This window comes from Rhinoraja longicauda, chromosome 4 (genome assembly GCF_053455715.1).
Source record: "Rhinoraja longicauda isolate Sanriku21f chromosome 4, sRhiLon1.1, whole genome shotgun sequence".
In the NCBI taxonomy this organism is placed as follows: domain Eukaryota; kingdom Metazoa; phylum Chordata; class Chondrichthyes; order Rajiformes; family Arhynchobatidae; genus Rhinoraja; species Rhinoraja longicauda.
Window position 1 is genome coordinate 88,779,386 of NC_135956.1, and position 23,560 is coordinate 88,802,945.

The window sequence follows — 23,560 nt, forward strand, 5'->3', positions numbered from 1 at the left end:
GGTGAGTAAGGTGGGCCTAAAATTGTCGTGCTATCGTGTACCATTTGGGCTGTAGTTCAGGAACAAACAAACGAACAAACAAACAAAGGAGAGTTTCAGTGCCCAGATTAGTTTCGGCCCCTGCATGTGAACAGTTATTCATTCCGATGCATGACAAGCAGCTGATCTTGGCCATTGACGTTTGCCAGCTTGTAAAATCCACAGTCTCATGATCGCACAGTGGGATGAACAGTAATCTTGCTAAACATGTGGAGAATGAGGAGAAGGGGGCAGCTCCATGTTCAGAATACTGAGCAGTGCTTTACTTACTGGGGTTACTCTCGTTCATCGTGTAGCTCAAACACATTGTGTGTGTGTATGGGTGTGTGGGGTGTGTGTGTGTGTGTGTGTGCTTGTGTTTTTAAGCAAATCGTTCTTTGGGCCTATTCCCTTTGCAGTTCTTCAGTCAATAGACAATAGGTGCAGGAGGAGGCCATTCGGCCCTTCGAGCCGGCACCTCCATTCAATGTGATCACGGCTGATCATTCTCAATCAGTACCCCGTTCCTGCCTTCTCCCCATACCCCCTGACTCCGCTATCCTTAAGAGCTCTATCTAGCTCTCTCTTAAATGCATTCAGAGAATTGGCCTCCACTGCCTTCTGAGGCAGAGAATTCCACAGATTCACAACTCTCTGACTGAAAACGTTTTTCCTCATCTCTGTTCTAAATGGCCTACCCCTTATTCTTAAACTGTGGCCCCTGGTTCTGGACTCCCCCAACATTGGGAACATGTTTCCTGCCTCTGACGTGTCCAACCCCTTAATAATCTTATATGTTTCGATAAGATCCCCTCTCATCCTTCTAAATTCCAGTGTATCCCAAGGCCGACACAGAACTGCTGATACAGGCAGCTTTTGATCTGATCACATTACCACTTTACATGTTTGTCTTGTTTTTTGGAATAAAGTATTTGTAATATTTTTTAAAAATTTAATTAATTTTTTTTATTTTTAAAAGGCCGACACAGATCCCACTCACTGTCTTGTAAAAGATTTGTTGCTTTCTAGTTTGTTTGGAATCCCAGCTCTAATCAGGAACAGAAAGGGCACCTAACAACTGTGCCCGCACCTCTGTTCTCCCTGAGGATTTCAATCCGGATATGTTTACGTTATTTGTGATGTGAAGCAAAATCCCAGGGCTCTTGTCTGTGTGCGGGTGGCATACAAAAAGCCTGAGGCCTACTGAAACAAAAGGCTTAATTGTAGGAAAAGTGGGCTTTCAAAGGAGCAGAATCTGCAGTAACCTGTACTTATTTTATAGACAATAGACAATAGACAATAGGTGCAGGTATAGGCCATTCGGCCCTTCGAGCCAGCATCACCATTCATTGTGATCATGGCTGATCATTCTCAATCAGTACCCCGTTCCTGCCTTCTCCCCATACCCCCTGACTCCGCTATCCTTAAGAGCTCTATCTAGCTCTCTCTTGAATGCATTCAGAGAATTGGCCTCCACTGCCTTCTGAGGCAGAGATTTCCACAGATTTACAACTCTCTGACTGAAAACGTTTTTCCTCATCTCAGTTCTAAATGGCCTACCCCTTATTCTTAAACTGTGGCCCCTGGTTCTGGACTCCCCCAACATTGGGAACATGTTTCCTGCCCTCTAACGTGTCCAACTCCTTAATAATCTTATACGTTTCGATAAGATCCCCTCTCATCCTTCTAAATTCCAGTGTATACAAGCGTAGCCACTCCAATCTTTTAGTCTTAGCTTTTAATTTTAGAGATACAGCGCGGAAACAGGCCCCTTCGGCCCACCGGGTCCGCGCCGACCAGCGATCCCCGCACACTAACACTATCCAATACCCACTAGGGACAATTTTTACATTTACCAAGCCAATTAACCTACACACCTTTGGAGTGTGGGAGGAAATAGAAAATCTGGATGCATTCAAGAGAGAGCTAGATAGAGCTCTTAATGATAGCGGAGTCAGGGGGTATGGGGGAGAAGGCAGGAACGGGGTACTGATTGAGAATGATCGGCCATGATCACATTGAATGGCGGTGCTGGCTCGAAGGGCCGAATGGCCTACTCCTGCACCTATTGTCTGTTGTCTATTGTCTATCTCAAAGAAAAACCCACGCAGGTCACGGGGAGAACGTACAAAACTCCGTACAGACAGCGCCCGTAGTCGGGATCGAACCCTTGTCTCCGGCGCTGCATTCGCTGTAAGGCAGCAACTCTACCGCTGCGCCATCGTGCCACCATTGTTTACTTCCTCGTAACATGTTCAGAGGCGTTTCAGTCATTCTCTCAGGTGAGGGTGAAGAGAATACAAGAGGAGCCCTCAGTACTCCACTCAGTACCTCGGTCAGTATTCATCCCCTGACCAAATGTAGATGACGTTGCCAATTAACAGTGTGAGACAGACACAAAAAGCTGGAGTAACTCAGCGGGTCAGACAGCCTCTCTGGAGAGAAGGAATGGGTGACGTTTCGGGTCGAGACCCTTCTTCAGACTGAGAGTCAGGGGAAAGGGAAACGAGAGGTAGAGACGGTGATATAGAGAGATACAGACCAATGAATGAAAGATACGCAAAAAAAGTAACGATGATAAAGGAGACAGGCCACTGTTAGCTTCGGGCTAGGGGAGAACGAGTTACAGACAATGAGACACAACAAGACCACCTCTGGAGTATTGGTGAGACCACATCTGGAGTATCGTGCGCAGTTGTGGTCTCCTAATTTGAGGAAGGACGTCCTTGCTATTGAGGCAGTGCAGCGTAGGTTCACGAGGTTAATCCCCGGGATGGCGGGACTGTCATGTGAGGAAAGATTGGAAAGACTGGGCTTGTATTCACTGGAGTTTAGAAGGACGAGAGGGGATCTTTTAGAGACGTATAAAATCATAAAAGGTCTGGACAAGCTAGATGCAGGAAAAATGTTCCCAATGTTGGGGGAGTCCAGAACCAGGGGCCACAGTCTAAGAATAAAGGGGTAGGCCATTTAGAACTGAGATGAGGAAAAACTTTTTCAGTCAGAGAGTTGTGAATCTGTGGAATTCTCTGCCTCAGAAGGCAGTGGAGGCCAATTCTCTGAATGCATTCAAGAGAGAGCTAGATAGAGCTCTTAAGGATAGCGGAGTCAGGGGGTATGGGGAGAAGGCAGGAACGGGGTACTGATTGAGAATGATCAGCCATGATCACATTGAATGGTGGTGCTGGCTCGAAGGGCCGAATGGCCTCCTCCTGCACCTATTGTCTATTGTCTATTGTCTATTGACTGGACAAGCTAGATGCAGGAAAAATGTTCCCAATGTTGGGGGAGTCCAGAACCAGGGGCCACAGTCTTAGAATAAAGGGGAGGCCATTTAAAACTGAGGTGAGAAGGAACTTTGTCACCCAGAGAGTTGTGAATTTGTGGAATTCTCTGCCACAGAGGGCAGTGGAGGCCAAATCACTGGATGGATTTAAGAGAGAGTTAGATAGAGCTCTAGGGGCTAGTGGAATCAGGTGGTATGGGGAGAAGGCAGGCACGGGTTACTGATTGTGGATGATCAGCCGTGACCACAATGAATGGCGGTCGGTGCTGGCTTGAAGGGCCGAAGAATGGCCTCCTCTTGCACCTATTTTCTACGTTTCTGTGACTTTGAAGCTGGTACGACTTGTGTGGTTGGAGGGACGGAGAGGGAGGGGGGGATGCAAGGGTTACTTCTTCTTCTTGTGGGCAAGTTGGGCGCCGCCTTTCTCTGCATTACGAGAGTGCTTTGGACTCCAACAGCTTTTCCCATTGGCCGCTCTGTGCTCTGTGCCATGCCCTGAGGTTGTGAGCCTGATACAAGTTTATCCCTTCCTTCAGCAACGCAGCAGAAACAACTGTCAGACTTACAGAGGATTGGCAAGCTGCGAGTGGGCACGGGGGGAACCTGCGATATTAATTGAGACGCTGTGTGGATAACAAGGGGCGAAGCCGCAGGGAGATTTACTCGCCTTCTTGACTCGCTGCTCCGGGCTGGTCTGTGTTACATGCGTGCTGGAGAGAGGGAAGCTGCTGATTTTGTTTGGCTTGTGCTGTGTGCTGAGGTTGCCAACTGGCTGTGCTGCCTTGCGATAGATGGAATTATTTGTTCGGGTAACGGCAGGGGAGAGGCCGAGCCCAGCATCGCCCAGGCGCCGCGGCAAACTGCTCGCGACCACGATACTGCCACGCTGAGACGGTGCTCCTGTTCCGCCCGGGGCAGCGGTAGACTGGCGAGAGAGGGGCAGGAGGCCGAGGGAGGAAGCGGAGGCGACCGGGAGCACGGCCCGGCAGTGAGAGGGCGTTGGTGCTTTGCGCGTTTTTCCACGAGCTTCGGGGGACGCCATGATGCCGGCGGGCGCGCTGGCCGTTGTTGCCCTGGGCTTGCTGCTGTGCGGCGGGGCGCACGGGCAGTGGGACTGGTGGCGTAGGATGTGGGGCGCGGCCGAGACCACGGCCACCCCGACGACCGCGGCGGCGACCCTCCGGCAAGCCGGGAACGCCGGGACCGCCGAGAGGGCCGAGGGGGACTCGCGGCCGGCGGGGACACAGCGCCCTCCTGGCCCGGCCTCGGGAACGAGGGGCAATGCGGAAGGACAAAGCCCGGACCGGGGCGGGAACGTCAGCGCCCTGCCGCCCGGGAACCTCACAGGTAACGCGCGACTGGACGGCGGGCTAGAGAGAGCTAGACAGAGCACTTAATGATAGCGGAGTCAGGGGGTACGGGGAGAAGGCAGGAACGGGGTACTGATTGAGAATGATCAGCCATGATCACGGTGAATGGCGGTGCTGGCTCGAAGGGCCGAATGGCCTACTCCTGCACCTATTGTCTATTCTCTATTGTGTATTGTGTATTGTCTAAACCAAAGAAAGACACCAGAGGCTGGAGGAGCAACTCAGCGGCTCAGGCAGCATCCTCTGAAGGAATAGGCGAGGTCTCGGGTGAGCTGACTCTCAGTCTGAGTTTATGGTCTCGACCCGAAACGTCACCCCTTTCCTTTTCCCCAGAGATGCTGTCTGACCCGCTGAGTTACTCCGGCCTTGTTAGCGTCCACCTTCTGTGGTGTCGCAGTGGTAGTGGTGACGTTGTGTGGGTTCAGCTGACGTGAGTGGGGCAGGGACACGAGGGGAACACCTGCTCACTCCAGCCGCTCCAGTCTTTCAAGGTACGACGGTCCCGCCATTCCGGGATATCAACCTTCTTGCCCTATGCTGTGAACTTTAACGAAAACCTGGCACCTTTTGAGGATGAGCAGGAAACTGCTTCCTCAGTAGTCCAGCCCCGAAAACCAGTCCCTCGACTAACATCAATGAAACAACGCGTTGCTGCTGATGAATACCATTCGGGTTAAAGATTCTGCTTTGGGAAGGGACAAAGGAGGACCCAGCGTGAGCGAGGGGGGGGGGGGGGCGGGGGGGGGCAGGGCTGCCGGAGCTCACCGGAGCGCCGCTCCGACACCTCTGTAAAAAACAACCCCCACTAAATAAACAGCGGGGCATTTAACAACGGGCGATCCGGCTCCAGTGACTGCTCCGGGAACTTAAACAATTAGCACTGCAACACTGGCCGTGAGTGTACGAGGAGGGGGGGGGGGGAGAACAAAGGGGGACCTGCAACCGTTGTGTGTTTGTAAATGCCCATTATGGGCGACTATTTGCACATCTTGGGACTGCAGGCAAAGGATTTCACTGTGAGTTGCCACATATGACAATAAAGCATTAATTCATTCATTCATTAATTCATTAATTCATTCATTCATTCATTCATTTATTAATTCATTCATTAATTCATTCATTAAAGCATTAATTAATGTATTCATTAATTCATTAATTATTTCATTCATTCATTAATTCATTAATTCATTCATTAATTCATTCACTAATTCATTCATTAATTCATTCACTAATTCATTCATTAATTAATTCATTCATTCATTCACTCATTCACAGTTTTTCCCATTTTAAAATGCAAATGGATCTTATCGAAGCGTATAAGATTATCGAGGGGTTGGACATGTTAGAGGCAGGAAACATGTTCCCAATGTTGGGGGGAGTCCAGAACAAGGGGCCACAGTTCAAGAATAAGGGGTAGGCCATTTAGAACGGAGATGAGGAAAAACGTTTTCAGTCAGAGAGTTGTGAATCTGTGGAATTCTCTGCCTCAGAAGGCAGTGGAGGCCAATTCTCTGAATGCATTCAAGAGAGAGCTGGATAGAGCTCTTAAGGATAGCGGAGTCAGGGGGTATGGGGAGAAGGCAGGAACGGGGTACTGATTGAGAATGATCAGCCGTGATCACATTGAATGGCGGTGCTGGCTCGAAGGGCCGAATGGCCTCCTCCTGCACCTATTGTCTATTGTCTATTGTCTAAGAAGAGACTGAACTCAGCCTGTGGTTTTGCCAGACAGTTCTCTTTCTGTAATGCACACAGTTGTTTGGTGCCAGAAAATAGCACTTCAATCTTGAGCGAGAACTGAACCCACATGTTCTGTCGGAGCAGGGAGTGCTTTTAGTTTAATTCAGTTTAGTTTATTGTCGTGGGTACAGTGAAAAGCTTTTGTTGTGTGCTAACCAGTCAGCGGAAAGACAATGCATGATTATAATCGAGCCATTTACAGTGTACAGTTACATGATAAGGGAATAGTGCTAGGTAAAGCCAGCAAAGTCCGATCAAATATAGTCTGAGTAGGAATGAAAACTGCAGATACTGGTTTAAATCGAAGGTAGGCACAAAATGCTGGTCAGGCAGCAGCTCGAGAGAGAAGGAATGGGTGACGTTTCGGGTCGAGACCCTTCTTCAGACTGATGTCAGGGGGGCGGGACAGATGAGGTTGGAGGAGAGGTTCACTTGTGAGACAGAGGTTCACCTGCACCTCCTCCAACCTCATCTATTGCATCCGCTGCTCTAGATGTCAACTTCTTTACATCGGCGAAACCAAATGCAGGCTCGGCGATCGTTTCGCTCAACACCTTCGCTCAGTCCGCCTTAACCAACCTGATCTCCCGGTGGCTCAGCACTTCAACTCCCCCTCCCACTCCCAGTCTGACCTTTCTGTCATGGGCCTCCTCCAGTGCCATAGTGAGGCCCACCGGAAATTGGAGGAACAGCACCTCATATTTCGCCTGGGCAGCTTGCAGCCCAGCGGTATGAACATTGACTTCTCCAACTTTAGATAGTTCCTCTGTCCCTCTCTTCCCCTCCCCTTCCCAGATCTCCCACTGTCTTCCTGTCTCCACCTCTATCCTTCCTTTGTCCCGCCCCCCTGACATCAGTCTGAAGAAGGGTCTAGACCCGAAACGTCACCCATTCCTTCTCTCCCGAGATGTTGCCTAACCTGCTGAGTTACTCCAGCATTTTGTGAATAAATACCTTCGATTTGTACCAGCATCTGCAGTTATTTTCTTACACAAAATGCTGGAGTAACTCAACGGGTCAGGCAGCATCTCTGGAGAGAAGGAGTGGGTGACATTTCGGGACGAGGCCCTTCTTCAGACTGAAGATAGTCCAAGGGGCACCAAAGAGGTAAATAGTAGTTCAGCACAGCTCTCTGGTTGAGGTAGGATAGTTCAGTTGTGGTGATTAATTTTTGTGGTGCAATGGATATTTGTTGCTAATTAGAGATGACTGCTGTTTGACAAACTTGCAGATTAGCCCAGTGCAACTTTGGTTGGCAGGTCCATCATACATTAATTGTATTATAAATTGTAAAAACAAACTACCTAGGGAAATACAGTTAACATTTGAGAGGAGAGCATTTTGCTTAAATGATTTGTGGCTAGGGTTGCCAACTGTCCCGTATTAGCCGGGACATCCCGTATTTTGGGCTAAATTGGCTTGTCCCGTACGGCACCGCCCTTGTCCCGTATTAGGCCCGGGGGGCACTGCAGGCCCGGACGCTGAAGGCCTGGACACTGTAGGCCCGGACAGTGTAGTAGGAAAAAAACTGCAGATGCTGGTTAAAATCTGTGTCTACCTTCAGGACAGTGTAGGTGCGGACAGTGTAGGCGCGGTCAGTGTAGGTGCGGACAGTGTAGGTGCGGTCAGTGTAGGTGCGGACAGTGTAGGTCCGGACAGTGTAGGTGCGGACAGTGTAGGTCCGCACAGTGTAGGTGCGGTCAGTGTAAGCCCGGAGGCCCAGGCACCACCTAACTGAGGTTGCTGGCTCGAATGGCCGAATGGCCTACTCCAATAGACATTGTCTATTGTCTATTGTCTATAACATAACATATAACATAACATATAACTACAGCATGGAAACAGGCCTGTCCGGCCCTACCAGTCCACGCCGACCATTCTCCCTGACCTAGTCTCATCTACCTGCACTCAGACCATAACCCTCCAATCCCCTCCTATCCATATACCTATCCAATTTTCTCTTAAATAATAAAATCGAGCCAGCCTCCACCACTTCCACCGGAAGCCCATTCCATACAGCCACAACCCTCTGAGTAAAGAAGTTCCCCCTCATGTTACCCCTAAACCTTTGTCCCTCAATTCTGAAGCTATGTCCCCTTGTTGGAATCTTCCCCACTCTCAAAGGGAAAAGCCTACCCACGTCAACTCTGTCCGTCCCTCTCATAATTTTTAAAACCTCTATCAAGTCCCCCCTCAACCTTCTACGCTCTAAAGAATAAAGACCCAACCTGTTCAACCTCTCTCTGTAGCTTAAGTGCTGAAACCCAGGCAACATTCTAGTAAATCTCCTCTGTACCCTCTCCATTTTGTCGACATCCTTCCTATAATTTGGCGACCAGAACTGCACACCGTACTCCAGATTCGGCCTCACCAATGCCCTGTACAATTTCAACATTACATCCCAACTTCTATACTCGATGCTCTGATTTATAAAGGCTTGTAAACAAAAACAGGGATGTAATGCTGAGGCTCTATAAGGCGCTGGTCAGGCCGCATTTAGAGTATTGTGAGCAATTTTGGGCACCATACCTGAGGAAGGATGTGCTGGCTCTGGAGAGGGTCCAGAGGTTGACAAGAACGATCCCAGGAATGAGTGGGTTAACATAAGATGAGCACTGGGCCTGTACTCGCTGGAGTTTAAAAGAATGAGTGGGGACCTCATTGAAACGTACAGAATTGTGGGCGGCCTGGATAGAGTGGATGTGGAGAGGATGTTTCCACTAGTGGGAGAGTCTAAGACAAGCTCATAGCCTCAGAATTGAAGGACGTTCTTTTAGGAAGGAGATGAGGAGGAATTTCTTTAGTCAGAGGGTGGTGAACCTGTGGAATTCTTTGCCACAGAAGGCTGTGGAGGCCAAGTCAGTGGATGTATTTAAGGCAGAGATAGATAGATTCTTGATTAGTGCGGGTGTCAGAGGTTATGGGGAGAAGGCAGGAGAATGGGGTTAGGATGGAGAGATAGATCAGCCATGATTGAATGGCGGAGTAGACTTGTTGGGCCAACGGCCTAATTCTGCTCCTATCACTTATGACCTTATGATCTTATGAATAAACTTCCCACAATTGATAGCTAACACTGCTGCAGAGACCTGCTGAAGTGATGTCTGGCAGCCTCTCAAGCTCCAAGGTATCCATATCATCCGATTAATGTCAAGGTTAAATGGTCCCAGGATAAGTCTAACAACAGAACTGTTGGATACTCATCAAGAACACCACACAATTATTTATCCACGGAAGACTATTCAGCCTATTGAGTTTATACAGACGCTTTGTAGAATATTCCCACCAGTTACATTCCCCCTGAGATAGACACAGAAAGCTGGCGTAACTCAGCGGGACAGGCAGCATCGCTGGAGCGAAGGAAATGGTGATGTTTTGGGTCGAGACCCATCTTCAGAAGGAGCCAAGGAATGAGTGATGGTTTGGGTCGAGACCCATCTTCAGATGAAGCAATGGAATGGGAGATATTTTGGGTCGAGACCCTTCTTCAGAAGTCACGGAATGGGTGATGTTTTGGGTGGAGACCCTTGTTCAGAAGAAGCCAAGGAATGGGTAATGTTTTGGGTGGAGACCCTTGTTCAGATGAAGTCAAGGAATGGGTGATGTTTTGGGTGGAGACCCTTGTTCAGAAGAAGCCAAGGAATGGGTAATGTTTTGGGTGGAGACCCTTGTTCAGATGAAGTCAAGGAATGGGTGATGTTTTGGGTCGAGACCCTTCAGAAGAAGCCAAGGAATGGGTGATGTTTTGGGTGGAGACCCATCTTCAGAAGAAGCCAAGGAATGAGTGATGTTTTGGGTGGAGACCCATCTTTGGAAGAAGTCAAGGAATGGGTGATGTTTTGGGTGAAGACCTTTGTTCAGATGAAGTCAAGGAATGGGTGATGTTTTGGGTCGAGACCCTTCTTCAGAAGTCACGGAATGGGAGATATTTTGGGTCGAGATCCATCTTCAGATGAAGTCAAGGAATGGGTGATGTTTTGGATCGAGACCCTTCTTCAGAAGAAGCCAAGGAATGGGTGATGTTTTGGGTGGAGACCCTTCTTCAGAAGAAGGTTCTCGATGCAGGGACTGGGGTGGACCTTCTGCTTGATTTGCTTGAGATGCAGGGAGGGTCTATTTATTGGCCTGTTTCCTTCATCCTAACAATGGCCTGTTTCCTTTATCATCGTTGCTTTTTTTTGCATATCTCTCGTTCATTTGTTCTGTATGTTCCCCTTTCCCCGACTCTCAGTCTGAAGAAGGGTCTCGACCCGAAACGTCACTCATGCCTTCTCTCCAGAGATGCTGTCTGTCCCGTTGAGTTACTCCAGCTTTTTGTGTCTATCTACGGTTTAAACCAGCATCTGCAGTTCCTTCCTGCACTTTCTTCTAATTCATTGATTTTGAACCCTGCTCTTGCCTGAAATCAGTTCAGTTTAGTTTAGTGTCCCGTGTACCGTGGTAAAGTGAACTACTATCTACCTCGTTGGTGACCCTCGGACTATCCTTGATCGAAACACATAAGATTATTAAGGGGTTGGACACATTAGAGGCAGGAAACGTTCCCAATGTTGGGGGAGTCCAGAACAAGGGGCCACCGTTTAAGAATAAGGGGTAGGCCATTTAGAACTGAGATGAAGAAAAACTTTTTCAGTCAGAGAGTTGTGAATTTGTGGAATTCTCTGCCTCAGAAGGTAGTGGAGGCCAATTCTCTGAATGCATTCAAGAGAGAGCTAGATAGAGCTCTAAAGGATAGCGGAGTCAGGGGGTATGGGGAGAAGGCAGGAATGGGGTACTGATTGAGAATGATCAGCCATGATCACATTGAATGGCGGTGCTGGCTCGAAGGGCCGAATGGCCTCCTCCTGCACCTATTGTCTGTTGTCTATTGAGTCGATGGAAGGGGAGGTTGGTTTGTGTGACAGTCTGGGCTGCGTCCACAATTCTCTCCTCCCTTGACCAGTTTTCCACCCTACCGGTGAAAATGAAGAGGAGATAGAGAGTATGCCCATCAGAGAAGGCGAAATGCAGCAGATGGGAAATGCTCAGAAGCTCCCACCAGTATCCATCAGGAATTGTCGTGCGAAGTTGAATCGAATTGAATTGAATAGAATATAACTTTATAGACATTCAAAAACCATACGCCAGACGAGTGCCTATCTGAACGAAATTCCGTTGCACCTGGCTCACAGTGTTACACCGACTAATAAAGATAGATTAAAGAAAAATAAATAAGTAAGTCGCACGTAAAAACAATGGCGGTGGATTATTGGGAGTTCAAGAGTCTGCTGGCTCGGGGGAAGAAGCTATTGCAGAACCTGGCTGTTCTGCTCCGTGTGCTGCTGTACCTTTGACCTGAGGGCAGCAGGGTGAACAGTCCGTGATGGAGATGGGTGGGGTCTTTAATAATGGTCAAGGCCTTTGGCCTTTGGTCAAGCAGCGTTTGCGTTCAATGTCCTGGATGGAAGGAAAGGGCCTGTCCCAGTTACGCGCTTTTAAGGCGACTGTCAAAGTCGTAGCAGATCGCCGAAATTTCCTTTTACCCTACGACAATGACCACGACATTGACCACGACAGTGACCACGACAATGCCGAGTCAGGTCGATACAAGTCACTTTTTTTTTGTGAAACTAGCACCTGGCTAAGAGATTACACCGTCTTAGACAATAGGCAATAGGTGCAGGAGTAGGCCATTCGGCCCTTCGAGCCAGCACCACCATTCAATGTGATCATGGCTGATCATACTCAATCAGTACCCCTTTCCTGCCTTCTCCCCATACCCCCTGAATCCGCAATCCTTAAGAGCTCTATCTAGCTCTCTCTTGAATGCATTCAGAGAATTGGCTTCCACTGCCTTCTGAGGCAGAGAATTCTACAGATTCACAACTCTGACTGAAAAAGTTTTTCCTCATCTCCGTTCTAAATGGCCTACCCCTTATTCTTAAACTGTGGCCCCTGGTTCTGGACTCCCCCAACATTGGGAACATGTTTCCCGCCTCTAACGTGTCCAACCCCTTAATAATCTTATATGTTTCGATAAGATCTCCTCTCGTCCTTCTAAATTCCAGTGTATACAAGCCTAGCCGCTCCAGTCTTTCAACATATGACAGTCCCGGCATTCCGGGAATTAACCTAGTAAACCTACGCTGCACGGCCTCATTGGGGGTAGGGTACTGAGATGGATAGAAAATTGGTTGGCAGACAGAAAACAAAGAGCAGGGATTACCGGGTCCCTTTCAGAATGGCAGGCAGTGACTAGTGCTTTCTAAAGCTGGCCTAAGTGGGACAGGTCCTGAAGTGGAGCCCCGACGATTTTCTCAGCAAATAAGTTACCGGGGATGTGCAAAAATCACCTTGCGGTCATTCATGACATACGGAACGCAAAAGCCACATGCGTGCGATCACTGACTTTTCTTTCCGTTGCAGAGAGAAGATCCAACGACCACATCGACCTGACTGGGTTGATTGGAGTCCCTCTGCCCCCATCTGTGGCATTCATCACTGGATTTGAAGGCTTCCCTGCGTACAGCTTCGGGCCCGACGCCAACATTGGCCGACTGACCAAGACCATGATACCTCAGTCCTTCTACAGGGACTTTGCCATCCTCGTGACCATCAAGCCGGCCAGTGACGACGGAGGGGTGCTCTTTGCCATTACCAATTCCTACCAGAACATCATTTACTTGGGGGTGAAGCTAACGGCGGTTCTGAACGGCAACCAGCAGATCGTGCTGTTTTACACGGAGTCGGGCTCTCAGACTACTCAGGAGGTCGCTTCGTTCAAGGTGGAGTCCATGACCAGCAAGTGGACGCGGTTCTCCTTATCCATTCAGGGCGACCTTGTGACGCTGTACGTGGACTGCGATGAATACGAGCAGAGGCGTCTCGCCAGATCACCTCAGGCGCTCTTTTTCGAGCCAAGTTCAGGGATTTTCATTGGGAATGCTGGAGGAACAGGACTGACCAAGTTTATCGTAAGTGCCCGGGGGGGGGTGGGGGGGAGGGGAGGTTTGTACCTCAGATTGTATACAGTAGGAAAATAACTGCAGATGCTGGTACAAATCGAAGGTATCACAAAATGCTGGAGTAACTCAGCGGGTCAGGCAACATCTCTGGAGAGAGGGAATGGGTGATGTTTCGGGTCTAGACCCTTCTCAGTCTGAAGAAGGGTCTCGATCCGAAACGTCACCCATTCCCTCTCTCCTAGATGCTGCCTGACCCGCTAAAGTATTCACTCATGAACAAGTCTCGCTCGCTTATATGGCACATTGAAAGCAATAACATATCTCCCGGCTCTTCACAAGAATTTTTTTATTAGACATTTGACATCAAACCAAAGCAGAAGACGTTAGGAGAAATTTGCAAGAACTTTGGTCCAAACAGGGATTAGGGAAGATTTACGGAGGAAATTCTTGACTGCCAGCAGTGGAGCAAAAGGAGCAGGTGATTTGCCGAAGGTCAATAGACAATAGACAATAGGTGCAGGAGGAGGCCATTCGGCCCTTCGAGCCAGCACCGCCATTCAATGTGATCATGGCTGATCATCCACAATCAGTACCCCGTTCCTGCCTTCTCCCCATACCCCTTGACTCCGCTATCTTTAAGAGCTCTGTCTAACTCTCTCTTAAAAGCATCCAGAGAATTGGCCTCCACTGCCTTCTGCGGCCCGGACGCTGTAGGCCCGGATGCTGTAGGCCCAGACACTGTAGGCCCGGACACTGTAGGCCCGGACACTGTAGGCCCGGACACTGTAGGACCGGACAGTGTAGGCCCGAACAGTGTAGGCCCAGACAGTGCATGCTCGGACGCTGTAGGCCCGGACGCTGTAGGCCCAGACACTGTCGGCCCGGACAATGTCGCCCGGACACTGTAGGCCCGGACACTGTAGGCCCGGACGCTTTAGACCCGGACGCTGTAGGCCCAGTCAGTGTGGGCCCGGAGGCCCCGGGCGCCGCCTAATGGAGGTTGCGTAGCGACCCGCCTCCCGGCCCAGGTGGCCGCCATTGGTGGAGCGGGAGCACTTGGCCGCTGGCTGGGCGAGGTCACGTGGGACGCAGGGCGGTATCGTCACCTTGACCCATATTTGGGAGTGAGAACGTTGGCCGCCCCTACCTCCAGGCGCCACCGTGGCGGAATTTGTGCCGTAGAAGACGCTACTTACCCTGGTAAACATAAAAACGCCTCACATTATATGCTGCTTAAACCTACAATTTCTTTGGTGTCTGGGGCAGCAGAAAATAGCAAATGTTTAACATCCATCCAGAATCCTGTTATTGGTTGAAGTATATATTCCCCCAGTGTAGCTAGTCACCTTAAATTGACCCTCACCTGCTAACCAGCTTTCTTCCCCACTGTTAGCAGAAAGTTAGCGAGCAATTGATGCCAATTTTTAAATGAACTGAACTCATTAATTGGCAGTCTCTTCCCTGCCTTTTGGCCCTGGTCGACAGCCTCCCCGGGCACAGTCGGCTGGGATCATAATAATCGGTCTGGATTAAAAAAGACCTTCCTGATCGTCTGTACACTTCAGCCCCTGTTTTACGATAACAGAATCCATTAAAGGTAAAGGCTCGAGTTACTACCAAAGGTAGAGTTGCTGCCTTACAGCGCCAGAGACCCGGATTCCACCCTGACCACGGGCGCTGTCTGTACGGAGTTTGTACGTTCTCCCCGTGACCCGCGTGGGTTTTCTCCGGGTGCCCCGGTTTGCTCCCACACTCCAGAGACGTACAGGTTTGTAGGTTAATTGGCTTTGGAAAAAAATTGTAAATTGGCCCTAATATGGAGGAAATTGCTACCATATGGGGAACGTCGGTCGGCGCGGACTCGGTGGGCCGAAGGGCCTGTTTCCGCCCTGTATCTCTAAACTAAACTAATCAGAGAAAAATCAACCCGATACGTCACCCATTCCCTCTCTCCAGAGATGCTGCCTGTCCCGCTGAGTTACTCCAGCACTTTGTGCATGTCTACGGTTTAAACCAGCATCTGCAGTTCCTTCCTACACGGAGAACATTTATGACACGGAATGAGGCCGATCTTTCCTCAGCTGGTCAAAAGGGGGCGCCCAATAGGGGTTGCCAACTTTCTCACTCCCAAATACGGGACAAGGTGACGTCACCGCCCCGCGCCCCACGTGACCTCACCCAGCCAGCGGCCCCATGCTCCCGCTCTACCGATGGCGGCCGTGAGGCGAACACACTCGGGCCCACTCCCCGAACACAATCGGCCCCGCTCCCCGAACACACTCGGCCCCACTCCCCGAACTCTGTTAACGTTAACGAGCTCCGCTAGCCTACAGTGTCGGGGCCTACAGTGTCTGGGCCTACAGTGTCTGGGCCTACAGCACCCCTCCAGGCCTACAGTGTTGGGCCCTACAGCGTCGGGGCCTACAGTGTCGGGGCCTACAGTGTCGGGGTCTACAGTGTCTGGGCCTACAGTGTCGGGGCCTACAGTGTCGGGGTCTACAGTGTCTGGGCCTACAGTGTCGGGGCCTACAGCGCCCCCCCGGGCCTAATACAGGACAAGGGCGGTCCCAAACGAGACAAACAAATTTAGCCCAAAATACGGGATGTCCCAGCTAATAAGGGACAGTTGGCAACCCTAGGGCCCAACAACCCCACTTTTAGCACCAGGTGCAGAGTCCTGCAGGTCACTGCTCATCAAGAACATGTTCAGTCAAGCTGGAGAAGTGATGGAGCTTCCTGTCTCTCCCATCTGTTCCGACCGTGAACTACAGCTCGTTACCTCCCTCAGTGACAAAGCCCTCCTCCGCTCCCCCTCATTCCCACAATTACTCAAAAAGACCTAATATTTGACCACTCTGTGAAAGAAAGTGGGCCCATTCTACTTTACCTAGGTCAACCTCATAACTGTATACACCTCAGTTCAATCTCCTCAGCCTCTTCTGCTCAAAGACAATAGACAATAGACAATAGAAAATAGGTGCAGGAGAAGGCCATTCGGCCCTTCGAGCCAGCACCGCCATTCAATGTGATCATGGCTGATCATTCTCAATCAGTACCCCGGTCCTGCCTTCTTCCCATACCCCTTGACTCCGCTATCCTTAAGAGCTCCATCCAGCTCTCTCTTGAATGCATTCAGAGAATTGGCCTCCACTGCCCTCTGAGGCAGAGAATTCCACAGATTCACAACTCTCTGACTAAAAAGGTTTTTCCTCATCTATGTTCTAAATGGCCTACCCCTTATTCTTAAACTATGGCCCCTGGCTCTGGACTCGCCCAACATTGGGAACATGTTTCCTGCCTTTAACGTGTCCAACCCCTTAATAATTTTATACGTTTCGATAAGATCCCCTCTCATCCTTCTAAATTCCAGTGTATACAAACCTAGTCGCTCCAGTCTTTCAACATATGACAGTCCCGCCATTCCGGGAATTAACCTAGTAAACCTACGCTGCACGCCCTCAATAGCAAGAATATCCTTCCTCAAATTTGGAGACCAAAACTGCACACAGTACTCCAGGTGCGGTCTCACTAGGGCCCTGTACAACTGCAGAAGGACTTCTTTGCTCCTATACTCAACTCCTCTTGTTATGAAGCCCAACATTCCATTGGCTTTCTTCACTGCCTGCTGAACCTGCATGCTTCCTTTCAGTGACTGATGCACTAAGACACCCAGATCATGTTGTACGTCCCCTTTTCCTAACTTGACACCATTCAGATAATAATCTGCCTTCCTATTCTTACCACTAGAGTGGATAACCTCACACTTATCTACATTAAACTGCATCTGCCATGCATCCGCCCACTCACACAACCTGTCCAAGTCACCCTGCAACCTCATAGCATCTTCCTCACAGTTCACACTGCCACCTAGCTTTGTATCATCGGCAAATATGCTAAAAGGAAATCAAACCCTAGCCGACTCCAGATTCATAGAAACATAGAAACAAAGAAAATAGGTGCAGGAGGAGGCCATTCGGCCCTTCGAGCCAGCACCGCCATTCATTGTGATCATGGCTGATCATCCACAATCAGTAACCCGTGCCTGCCTTCTCCCCATACCCCTTGATTCCACTAGCCCCTAGAGCTCTATCTAACTCTTTCTTAAATCCATCCAGTGATTTGGCCTCCACTGCCCTCTGTGGCAGAGAATTCCACAAATTCACAACTCTCTGGGTGAAACAGTTTTTCTCACCTCTGTTTCTACTTCCCAGCTGTTATCAGGCAACTGAACCATCCTACCCCAACCAGAGAACAGCACTGAACTACCATCTACCTTATTGGTGACCCTCGGACTATCCTTGATCGGACTTTACTGGCTTTTCCTTACACTAAACGTCGTCCACTTATCACGTATCTGCACACTGCGAATGGTTCGATTGTAATCGTGCATTGTCTTTCTGCTGGCTGCTTGGCATAGAAACATAGAAAAATAGACAATAGGTGCAGGAGGAGGACATTCGGCCCTTCGAGCCAGCACCGCCATTCATTGTGATCATGGCTGATCATCCACAGTCACTATTAGTTAAGGGGCCTGGGGTACTCATTTTGTCCTCCCACATGGCCAGTATCTATAAGGATGTAGGAACGGCTCATTCATTCATAATAGTATCGTTGTGGTTATGTAAATTAGTTGCTGTACCCCTCACTGGCACAAGGGTAGGGCACCTCACATGGCAATCATGACTTGGATGAAGGGATTAAAAGTACCATTAGCAAATTTGCAGATGACACAAAGCTGGGTGGCAGTGTGAACTGTGAGGAAGATGCTATGAGGTTGCAGGGTGACTTGGACAGGTTGTGTGAGTGGGCGGATGCATGGCAGATGCAGTTTAATGTAGATAAGTGTGTAAAAATTTATCCACTTTGGTGGTAAGAATAGGAAGGCAGAGTATTATCCGAAAGGTGTCAAGTTAGGAAAAGGGGACGTACAACGAGATCTGGGTGTCCTAGTGCATCAGTCACTGAAAGGAAGCATGCAGGTACAGCAGACAGTGAAGAAAGCCAATGGAATGTTGGCCTTCATAACAAGAGGAGTTGAGTATAGGAACAAAGAGGTCGTTCTGCAGTTGTACAGGGCCCTAGTGAGACCGCACCTGGAGTACTGTGTGCAGTTTTGGTCTCCAAATTTGAGGAAGGATATTCTTGCTATTGAGGGCGTGTAGCATAGGTTTACTAGGTTAATTCCCGGAATGTCGGGACTGTCATATGTTGAAAGACTGGAGCGACTAGGCTCGTATACACTGGAATTTAGAAGGATGAGAGAGGATCTTATCGAAACGTATAAGATTATTAAGGGGTTGGACACGTTAGAGGCAGGAAACATGTTCCCAACGTTGGGGGAGTCCAGAACAAGGGGCCACAGTTTAAGAATAAGGGGTAGGCCATTTAGAACGGAGATGAGGAAAAACTTTTTCAGTCAGAGAGTTGTGAATCTGTGAAATTATCTGCCTCAGAAGGCAGTGGAGGCCAATTCTCTGAATGCATTCAAGAGAGAGCTAGATAGAGCTCTTAAGAATAGCGGAGTCAGGGGGTATGGGGAGAAGGCAGGAACATTGAATGGTGGTGCTGGCTCGATGGGCCGAATGGCCTACTCCTGCGTCTATTGTCTAATCCAGGGTCTCTGTAAATCCTGAAAACACATTCAGACACTTTATAAATACACGTTTTCTTTTTTGTCCAAGAATTTATTTTACCAACGAACATATGTTACGACATTTTTTGCAGAATGTACCGGCTCAGTCTGTATTGCACAGGGCAACCACTGTGCTAACATTGTCGGCATGGATGCTTTTTCAGAGAACTTGTCCAAACCTCAAAGTTGGCCCAAGCTCAGCTCAGCTCAGCATTGGCTTTGATTTGTCCCACCTGCACTCCAGCGACTAGGGTTGCCAACTGTCTCACTCCCAAATAAGGGACAAAGGGTGACGTCACCGCCCCGCGCCCCACGTGACCTCACCCAGCCAGCGGCCACGTGCTTCCGCTCCACCAATGGCGGCCGCCCGGACCGGGGGGTGGGTTGCTACGCAACCTCCGTTAGGCGAACACACTCTGTAAGCCTACATTGTCCGGGCCTACAGGGGCCCCCGGGCCTACAGTGTCCGGGCCTACAGCGGCCCCCGGGCCTACAGTGTTGGGGCCTACAGTGTCCGGGCCTACAGTGTCCGGGCCTACAGTGTCCGGGCCTACAGTGTCCGGGCCTACAGCGCCCCCCGTGCCTAATATGTGACAAGGGAGGTCCCGTACAGGACAAACAAATTTAGCCCCAAATACGGGATGTCCCGGCTAATACGGGACAGTTGGCAACCAGACCGAGGGGGTAAGATTATTGTTTGAGGATGGAAAGAATGGCAACTGTGGGTTCAGTCTCCTCTTAACTTGACTTTCAGTAGATCAGCGAACCTGATCAAGGCCAGCAGCATAATCAAGGACGAGTCGCACCCTGGCCACTCCCTCTTCTTCCCTCTCCCATCAGGCAAAGGTCACCCATTCCTTCTCTCCAGAGATGCTGACTGTCCCGCTGAGTTACTCCAGCTTTTTGTGTCTATCTTAGGCAAAAGGTACAGAAGTGTGCAAAACGCACACCTCCAGATTCAGCGACAGTTTCTTCCCAGCTGTTATCAGGCAACTGAACCATCCTACCACAGTGCTGAACGACCTCTTTGGTGACCCTCGGACTATCTTTGATCGGACTTTGCTGGCTTTATCTTGCACTAAATGTTATTCCCTTATCATGTATCATCTATACACTGGAAATGACTCAATTGTAATCATAATCATGCTTGATTAGCCAAGTATGTTTTGCAACATACGAGGAATTTCATTTGCAATAGTCATACCAATAAAAAGCAACAGGACACACCAAATACATTTTAACATGAACATCCACCACAGTGACTCCTCCACATTCCTCACTGTGATGGAAGGCGGAAACAGTTCAATCTCTTCCCTTCTTTGTTCTACCGCGGTCGGGGGCCTCGAGCTTTTTCCGTTGACGGGACGACCTTGGCTCCCGTAGCCGGCGGTCGGGCCCTCCGTGTCGGGGCGATCAAGCTCCCGTATCGGGGGGATTTCAGCTCCCCTGCGCCGGGCGATCTGACCCCGAGTCGGGGCTAGTCGAACCTCCTGCGACTTTGGAGCTTCCCGACATCGGTCTCTCCCCGAGACTGCGAGCTCCTGAATCACGCATTGTCTCTCCGCTGACTGGTTAGCACGCAAACAAAGCTTTCCACTGTAGCTCGGTACATGTGACAATAAACTGTACTGTACTGTACTGTACTGTAGTGTGGTGTGTGAAGCCTGGTGTCCCTGCACCTGGGCTCTGATGCTGCTGTCGGTTTCTCTTGCTCTTTGCCCAGAGCACGACATTCCTTTCAAATATTAGCACATTTTCTTATTTGAAATTTCTTGCACCAGTCAGCTCATTCAACCATATCATGATTCATGACCATATCACGACCATATCATGATATCATGACCATATCACGACCAAATCATGATATCATGACCATATCACGACCATATCATGATATCATCACCATATCACGACCATATCATGATATCATCACCATATCAAAAGATTTTCTCTCTCCTCTGAGCCATTTACAAATACCCTTCAATGGAAGACTCCACATCGCTCTCCATTCACTGAAACACATTCACAATTGTAACTCTGTCGAAATCATAGAAACATAGAAGATAAATGCAGGAGGAGGCCATTCGGTCCTTCGAGCCAGCACCGCCATTCATTGTGATCATGGCTGATCATCCACAATCAATAACCCGTGCCTGCCTTCTCCCCATATCCCTTGATTCCACTAGCCCCCAGAGCTCTATCTAACTCTCTCTTAAATTCATCCAGTGACTTGGCCTCCACTGCCCTCTGTGGCAGAGAATTCCACAAATTCACAACTCTCTGGATGAAAAAGTTCCTTCTCGCCTCAGTTTTAAATGGCCTCCCCTTTATTTCTAAGACTGTGGCCCCTGGGTCTGGACTCCCCCAACATTGGGAACATTTTTCCTGCATCTAGCTTGTCCAGTCCTTTTATAATTTTATACGTCTCTATAAGATCCCCTCTCATCCTTCTAAACTCCAGTGAGATCAAGCCCAGTCTTTTCAATCATTCCTCATATGACAGTCCCGCCATCCCAGGGATCAATCTCGTGAACCTACGCTGCACCTGCCTCAATTACAAGGATGTCCTTCCTCAAATTAGGAGACCAAAACTGGAAACAATACTCCAGGTGCGGTCTTACCAGGGCCCAATACAACTGCAGAAGAACCTCTTTACTCCTGTACTGAAATCCTCAACTAATTTTTTGAGCATCTACTAATTCATCGTTAAAGGAAGAGTAGAATTTCAAGGAAGATTACATCCAGCTTCTTTACTTGACAAAGTGTGGCAGGCTTTCAATCTGAACCGCATTCCAACACATTCCAAAGGCGTGCAAGGTTGTAGGTTAATTGACTTCGGAAAAATGTCACTAGTGTGTAGGAGGGAACTAGTGCAGGGATGATCGCTGGTCGGCACGGACTCGGTGGGCCGAAGGGCCTGTTGCCACGCTGTACCTCTAAACTAAACTAAAGACCTCCTCTGCCCTCAGCCAACACCTGGACGTTCTTCCCTAAAAGTGCTGTCCAGAACAGACCACCAGTCTCCAAACAGGAATAAACTAGTATTTTATAAAGGTTTGGTGGAACCTTCCTGCCTTTATATTCTCTTGCCTCCGTTTGTAAGCCATGGACTCAATATGTTCTTTGATATGCCGTTAGGGGTTGCCAACTATCTCACTCCCAAATACGGGACAAGGTGACGTCACCGCCCCGCGCTCCACGTTACCTCACCCAGCCAGCGGCCACGTGCTCCCGCTCCACCAATGGCGGCCGCCCGCGCTGGGAGGCAGGTTGCTACGCAACCTCCGTTAGGCGGTGCCCAGGCCTCCGGGCCTACACTGTCTGCACCTACACTGCCCGGAAGGTAGTCACAGATTTTAACCAGCATCTGCATTTTTCTTCCGACTACACTGTTGGGGCCTACAGTGTCCGGGCCTACAGTGTCCGGGCCTATAGTGTCCGGGCCTACAGTGTCCGGGCCTACAGTGTCCGGGCCTATAGTGTCCGGGCCTATAGTGTCCGGGCCTACAGTGTCCGGGCCTACAGTGTCCGGGCCTATAGTGTCCGGGCCTACAGTGTCCGGGCCTACAGTGTCCGGGCCTATAGTGTCCGGGCCTACAGTGTCCGGGCCTACAGTGTCCGGGCCTACAGTGTCCGGGCCTACAGTGTCCGGGCCTACAATGTCCGGGCCTATAATGTCCGGGCCTACAGTTTCCGGGCCTACAGTGTCCAGTGTATGAAACTTTCTAATCCGGATTCCGCTCAAACCACTGTACTGAAACTGCGCTCCTCAAAATCACAAACGACATTCTCCTCTCCTCCGACGCTGGCAACCTCAACATCCTCATCCTACTTGACCTCAGCGCCGCCTTTGACACCATAAATCACTCCATTCTCCTCATCCGACTTGAAACCTCCCTTAACATCACCGGCACAGCCCTATCCTGGTTCAAATCTTACCTCTCTGACAGGCACCAGTTCATCTCCATTAACAACTGTAAATCCCCCACCGCTCCCCTCCCCCAAGGTGTCCCCCAAGGCTCAGTCCTTGGCCCCCTCCTCTTCATCCTCTACCTGTTCCCCCTTGGTCAATTAATCCGCTGTCATGGTCTCAACTTCCACTGCTTCGCCGATGATATCCAGCTCCTCATCTCCACCAAGTCAATCTCCCCCACCACACACTCTACAATGACAAACTGCATCACTGAAATAAAATCTTGGCTTCAATCAAATTTCCTCAAACTCAACTGCAACAAATCTGAAATCATCATCATTGGTCCAAAAACGCTCACCAAATCCACCCAAAACTTCATCCTCAATATTGATGGTCTCCCAGTATCCACCTCCCCTCACATCCGGAATCTTGGAATCATCTTTGATCAAACCCTCTCCTTCGACAAACACATCAAACACATCACAAAGACAGCCTTTTTCCACCTCAAAAACATTGCCCGTCTCCGTCCATCCCTCTCCTCCACAGCTGCAGAAACCCTCATCCACGCCTTCATCACCTCCCGTCTGGACTACTGCAACAGCCTCCTCTATGGCGCACCCTCAAAAATCATCAGTAAACTTCAATACATTCAAAACT

The 23,560-nt window shown here is 49.6% G+C and overlaps 1 protein-coding gene across 4 annotated transcripts in view; it reads left to right on the forward strand.

Annotated features, from left to right (window-relative positions):
- LOC144592961 (collagen alpha-1(XV) chain-like) overlaps nt 1-23,560 on the forward strand; it is a 225,484-nt gene that overhangs the window by 76,203 nt on the left and 125,721 nt on the right. For 3 of the 4 annotated variants that reach the window (XM_078398339.1, XM_078398341.1, XM_078398340.1), the window contains exons 1-2: nt 3,771-4,651; nt 12,820-13,367. In XM_078398339.1, coding sequence (XP_078254465.1) covers nt 4,345-4,651; nt 12,820-13,367 — 855 coding nt within the window. In that variant the 5' untranslated portion in view covers nt 3,771-4,344. Of the gene's footprint in view, nt 1-3,770; nt 4,652-12,819; nt 13,368-23,560 lie in introns of those variants that run through there. The other variant, XM_078398342.1, reaches the window with a different exon arrangement.